This window comes from Littorina saxatilis, linkage group LG9, assembly GCF_037325665.1.
Source record: "Littorina saxatilis isolate snail1 linkage group LG9, US_GU_Lsax_2.0, whole genome shotgun sequence".
NCBI lineage: Eukaryota > Metazoa > Mollusca > Gastropoda > Littorinimorpha > Littorinidae > Littorina > Littorina saxatilis.
In genome coordinates this window covers 44,607,483-44,613,306 of record NC_090253.1, presented here as the reverse complement: position 1 = coordinate 44,613,306, position 5,824 = coordinate 44,607,483, and the positions used below count along the sequence as shown (strand labels likewise).

The 5,824-nt window shown below is 49.0% G+C and overlaps 1 protein-coding gene across 1 annotated transcript; it reads left to right on the top strand.

The window, feature by feature from the left end:
• The first annotated feature begins 640 nt into the window (after positions 1-640).
• On the top strand, positions 641-5,433 carry LOC138976920 (G-protein coupled receptor GRL101-like). The gene is made up of 3 exons (XM_070349814.1): positions 641-697; positions 1,628-3,396; positions 4,682-5,433. The coding sequence occupies exons 1-3, from the start codon at positions 641-643 to the stop codon at positions 4,989-4,991; spliced, it is 2,136 nt and encodes a 711-aa protein (XP_070205915.1). The 3' UTR covers positions 4,992-5,433.
• Positions 5,434-5,824: the final 391 nt, after the last annotated feature.

Here is a 5,824-nt window from a genome sequence, read left to right as displayed (position 1 = left end):
CTATAGAGGACGGAAAGAATGTCATTTTGAACATTGTTATGACATTCTTTCCGTCAAAAAAGTCAATTTAACGGTGTTAAATGAAGCGACCATCCACACAATTAGGTTGCCATCCAGAGTTTAGGTTGCCATCCACGTGTGGATGGTTGCCTTATGGTGATTTAGGCAACCAAACCTGTGGAAACGGGGGTACACACACACACACACACACACACACACACACACACACACACACACACACACACACACACACACACACACACACACACACACACACACACACACACACAAGTCGTATATATATATATATAGATTTCATCTACAAAGTACTTGTAATACAATTTACAAAGAACAAAAGACTGCTTAATTATCTACATCAGTACATGTTTATAGCTTCAGACTACCATCAATCAATCAATCAATCAATATGAGGCTTATATCGCGCGTATTCCGTGGGTACAGTTCTAAGCGCAGGAATTTTTTTTGGATTTAAAAAAAAGAAATGTGTGCAATTTATATCTCGCACATATTCAAGGCGCAGGGATTTATTTATGCCGTGTGAGATGGAATTTTTTTTTACACAATACATCACGCATTCACATCGGCCAGCAGAATCGTAAGTGGGGCAATAAAAAACAACATGGCTTTCGTCTTCAGCAGTATCCGGGCAGAAAGGACAGTCACGACTGGTGTCAGAGTGAGAGTAACGATGTCGATGGGCATTGCATGGGGAGACCCCCAGTCTAAATCTGGACAAAGCAACTTTATATAGGCTCACATTAATCATGTCCAGGTATTCTTCGTGCCCAATACAACTTTTGAAACTGTGGTAAAATTCAAGGCGTGTACTTTCTGACAGACGTGTAAACCATTCCTGTGAGAGAGAGGGAGAGAGAGAGAGAGAGGCAGACAGACAGAAAGACAGACATACAAACAGACAGACAGACAGAAAGAGGGAGGCGGACAGACAACATATAGCTCTGAGATATTCTACTCTGTTTGCACATAAGGAAGAGGCGTAATTCCAACAAATAGGGGATCCCTTAGGTCACGTGACTGGCTTCAACACCAGCACATGACTGTTAACGATTGAACGCACATAAACACGCACTCTGTTCCTTCTTCTTCTTCGTCCACGGGCTGAAACTCCCGCGGTCACTAATGTTTTTGCATGAGTGGGTTTTTACGTGTATGGCCGTTTTTTCCCCCGCCATTCAGGCAGCATACGCCGATTTCGGGGGAAGCATGATGGGTATTTTCGTGTTTCTATAGCCCACCGAACGCGGACATGGATTACATGATCTTTTCCGTGCGCACTTGGTCTTGTGCTTGCGTGTACCCACGAAGGGGGAGAAGGCACTAGCAGGTCTGCACATAAGTTGTTCTGGGAGATCGGAAAAATCTCCACCCTTAACCCACCAGGCGGCCGCGGCCGGGATTCGAACTCACGACCTTCCGATCAAGAGGCCGACGTCTTACCACCCCGCCACTCCGCCCGTCACACTCTGTTCCAAAGTCTTGGCACATTTTTGCTAGATATGAGGTTTAGTCGGCTTCTAACCTCACATGGTCCAAAGAAGAGAAATACAAAGTCCAATCGGTACATGATGTGTTATGTGTGTCGCAGTGTGTGCCTCTGTCAGCGCTATGTGACGGCCAGCAGGACTGTCTCGATCGGTCAGACGAAGATCAGTGTCACTTCAACGTTAAGCGGACCATCCGCCCTCCCCCTTCCCCCGCACTGGTCAACTTCATCCCTCTCTCCTCCACAAGGAAGGACCAGTTCCCCTTCCTCATCACTCCATTGCCTCAGTCGGTGGACGCGAACAGCTCCTCCTTGCCGTGTCCAGAAACACACTTCCAGTGTGCGGACGACGGCTACTGCCTGCCCCTCTTCCTCCTCTGTAACGGCGTGAACGACTGCCCCGGTAGAGAGGACGAGGCGGGGTGTGGGAGAGTGTCGTGTCGTGGTCTGTATCGTTGCCGCGGCTCCAGTGTCTGCTTGCACCCAACACACGTGTGCGACGGCGTGGACCAGTGTCCGCAGGACGACGACGAGCTGTTCTGTGCTATCGCCTGCCCACCAGGGTGCACGTGCCACGGACTGAGTGTCGCCTGTCACACGCCCTTCCCGGCGGACCTGCTTCACCCAGACATCAGATACATCGACGCCAGCGGCAGCGCTCTGACGCCGTCACGGGTGATTGAGCACACGCTCCTGATCCACCTGAGCGTGTCAGGGTGCGGCCTTGGGAGTGTCGGCAACCTGACCTTCCCTAACCTCCGCAGCCTTGACCTCAGCCACAACCGCCTGCATGACGTCAGCGCGGGTCATCTTCGCGCAATGCCCAATCTTCAACACCTGTTCTTGTCTGGAAACCCGCTCCAGTCTTTGTTTGACTCACATTCTCAAAATCTGTCTTTCCCTGCTGTGATAACGTTGGACGTGTCTGGCGTGCACATGCCCACACTGGACACGGAGAGGTTTGCTATCTTCCCAGGCCTGCACACCCTGAATCTCTCTCACTGCGGAGTGGATCGCATCACCGGACAAGGCCTGCTCTCACTTCCCGCTCTCCGCGTCCTGGACACTGAAGGTTGCCCCATGACCCACTTTCCGCGTGACCTACTTTCCGGCCTGGACCGGCTGCAGTCTGTGGCCGCTGACAACTACAAGCTGTGCTGTCAGGCCACCTTGCCCCCTGGCTTCAACCTGGCCAACTGCAGGGCTCCTTTTGACGAATTGTCGTCGTGTGAGTCTTTGCTCCGCTCTGACCTGTACCGAGTCTTCTTGTCCATCTTCGCCGCCCTGGCCCTGCTGGGCAACGTGGGCTGCTTCGTGGTCAGAACGCTCTACCTCAAGAGCAGCAAGTCGGGCTTCAGCGTCTTCGTCACCCACCTGTCCCTTTCCGACTTTCTGATGGGGGTGTACTTGGCCGTGATCGGGGTGGCTGACCGCCTGTACCGGGGTAGCTACCTGTGGGAGGACGTGGGGTGGAGGCACAGCGCCGGGTGTGGTGTGGCGGGGTACCTGTCGCTGGTGTCCAACGAGGTGTCGGCCCTCATCATCTGCCTGATCACGCTGGACCGCTTCCTAGTGCTGCGCTTCCCGCTAAGCTCGCTGCGCTTCAACACTCGATCTGCCCACCTCACGTGCACGAGCGTTTGGCTGGTCGCCATGGTGATGGCCGCCGTGCCCCTGCTGCCTGTGACGTCACACTGGTCATTCTACAGCCGCACGGGGATCTGCATACCGCTGCCCGTCACTCGCGGAGACTTCCCCGGCCAGCAGTACGCCTTCGGTGTCATCATCGTCTTCAACTTTATTCTCTTCATTCTCATCGTCGTGGGCCAGGCGTCAATCTACGCCGCCATCAGCGCCAACAGCATAGACAGGTCAGTTGGTTTTAAGTCATCTTCCTTACCGTGTAGGCAGTCATGTTAATCACAAAAGATTCGTTTAGGTGTTTAGACGGGTGCAGTGGCGTGATGGTAAGACGTCGGCCTCCTAATCGGGAGGTCGTGAGTTCGAATCCCGGTCGCTGCCGCCTGGTAGGTTAAGAGTGGAGATTTTTCCGATCTCCTAGGTCAACGTATGTGCATACATGTTAGTGACTTAACCCCCTTCGTGTGTTCACGCAAGCACAAGACCAAGTGCGCACGGAAAAGATCTTGTGATCCATGTCAGAGTTCGGTGGATTATAGAAACACGAAAATACCCAGATGTCTCACCCGAAATCGGCGTATCTTGCCGGAATGACGGGGTAAAAACGGTCATACACGTAAACATCCACTCGTGCTAAAACAATAAGTGAACGTGGGAGTCTAAGCCCATGAACGACGACGAAGAAGAAGAAGAAGAAGAAGAAGAAGAAGAAGAAGAAGAAGAAGAAGAAGAAGAAGAAGAAGAAGAAGAAGAAGTTTAGGTGTTTACATGCGAAAGAATCCGTACAACTGGTCAAATAGTATCAATAGTCTCGCTGCTTTCTTTGGAATTTTTGTTTTAGTTCACGCTTTTTGAAATCTGCGAACAATGCTGCAAAATATGTCCAGTATGCACATAAAACAGCCAGCTGCTTTAAGTGTGGTACGGGGCTAAGTTTGAGGATGCACTTATCACATGTTAAAGTCTAGACGAATTTATATTGATTAGCATTAGTGTTTGCACGAGAAGGAAGGTATTTGACACTTTTCCCTTGACAGTGTCAAACCATTAGTATACATTTACACCACGATGTCAATCAACATAATGACATCAAATGGCCCCAAAAGAACTAACTACAACATTGTACTTGTTGTCATGGAGATTTTCGTAACAGTTGTGATTATTATACTGAGAAAAACAACAAAAAAACAATACCGATTGAATGGTTGGTTTACTTCAGGGTTTTACGTTTCTACTCTCATTTGTCTGTTTCTTGTATTTTCATTAGGTTGGAAAAAAGTAAAGAAGTCCACACTTGATCACTAAAACCCCGTCTTACCAATTTCAAGGGAGAAAAGCACTGAGGATACATGTCTTAATTATTGTTCTCCATCTTAAATATGTCGTTGACATGTGAACATATACATTTATACAATATTAAACTGAGAGGATGAGGTTGTAGATATCTAGTAAAAATCTTATGGTCTTGACTGTAATGTGTGAACATTATCAATACCATTATGTTCCAACCAACAGCGTGGCCGTCACGGACAGTTCTAGGAAATCCGCGGACCGGAGGATCGCTCGCCGCCTGGTGAGCGTGGCGCTGTCCGACTTCCTGTGCTGGTTCCCCATTGGTCTGCTGGGCCTGCTGGCCGCCAGGGGCGTGGCCGTGCCAGGGGAGGTCAGCGTTGGTCTGGCCATCCTGGTGCTGCCGCTCAACTCCGCCCTCAACCCCTTTCTCTACACCATCAACATGCTGCTGGAGAGACGGAGGCGGGGCCGGGACGAGCGCCTTTTAAAGCAGGTGCTGGCCCAAATTGCTGAAGAGGATAGATCTGTGTGAGACACTCAGCTTTCCATGAGACAGGGAAGCCATGAGCGGCCCACAATGCAAAAGAGGGAGAGAACCGTGTGCAAAAACACATTAGTTTCAGCTTGCTTCTCTTGATTAAAACTGTGTGTAGGAACAAAGGGTGTCAGCCCCTGTCTCTGTCTGAAACTGAATGCGGTTTGTTGGAGCACAGTGTTTCAACTCTGTTGTATCTAAATTTAAACTGTCAACAGTTCGTTGAAGCAAAGAGTCTTAGCTTTTTTTCTATGTCTTAGCACTGTCAATAGTTTGTTGAAGCAAATAGACTGTAGTATGTATTCGCAAAATATAACTCGATTCTACTAATCAAATTATAATAACAGAACAATGTCAATAAACTGCTATTTAAAAAAAAACAAAAAACATACCTCGGCTAGTGTGCTTGTGTGTTTGTGCACGTGTGTGTGTATGTGTGAGTGTGTGTGTATGTGTGTGTGTATGTGTGTGTGTATGCATGTGTGCGTGTGTATGAGGCTGTGCTTTCAAGTAATTGCATGTGTGTGTGTGTGTGTGTGTGTGTGTGTGTGTGTGTGTGTGTGAGACTGTGCTTTCAAGTAATTGCGTGTGTGTGTGAGTGTGTGTGTGTGTGAGCTTGTGCGTCTGTGTGTGTGTATGTGTATGACCCAGTTTTCAATGAAACGGGGCACTACTCTGCCCAACTTTTCACACAGAAAGCGTCTGACGTCATCATGGCGAATGATTCCACGAAGGTCAGAAAGGGTTACGTTAGGGTGAAGGTCGTTTGAGGAGGAATCAAAACTAGAAGTTTATTTTGCTTTTTGCCTCAGTTTTGCGCTCAAGTATCA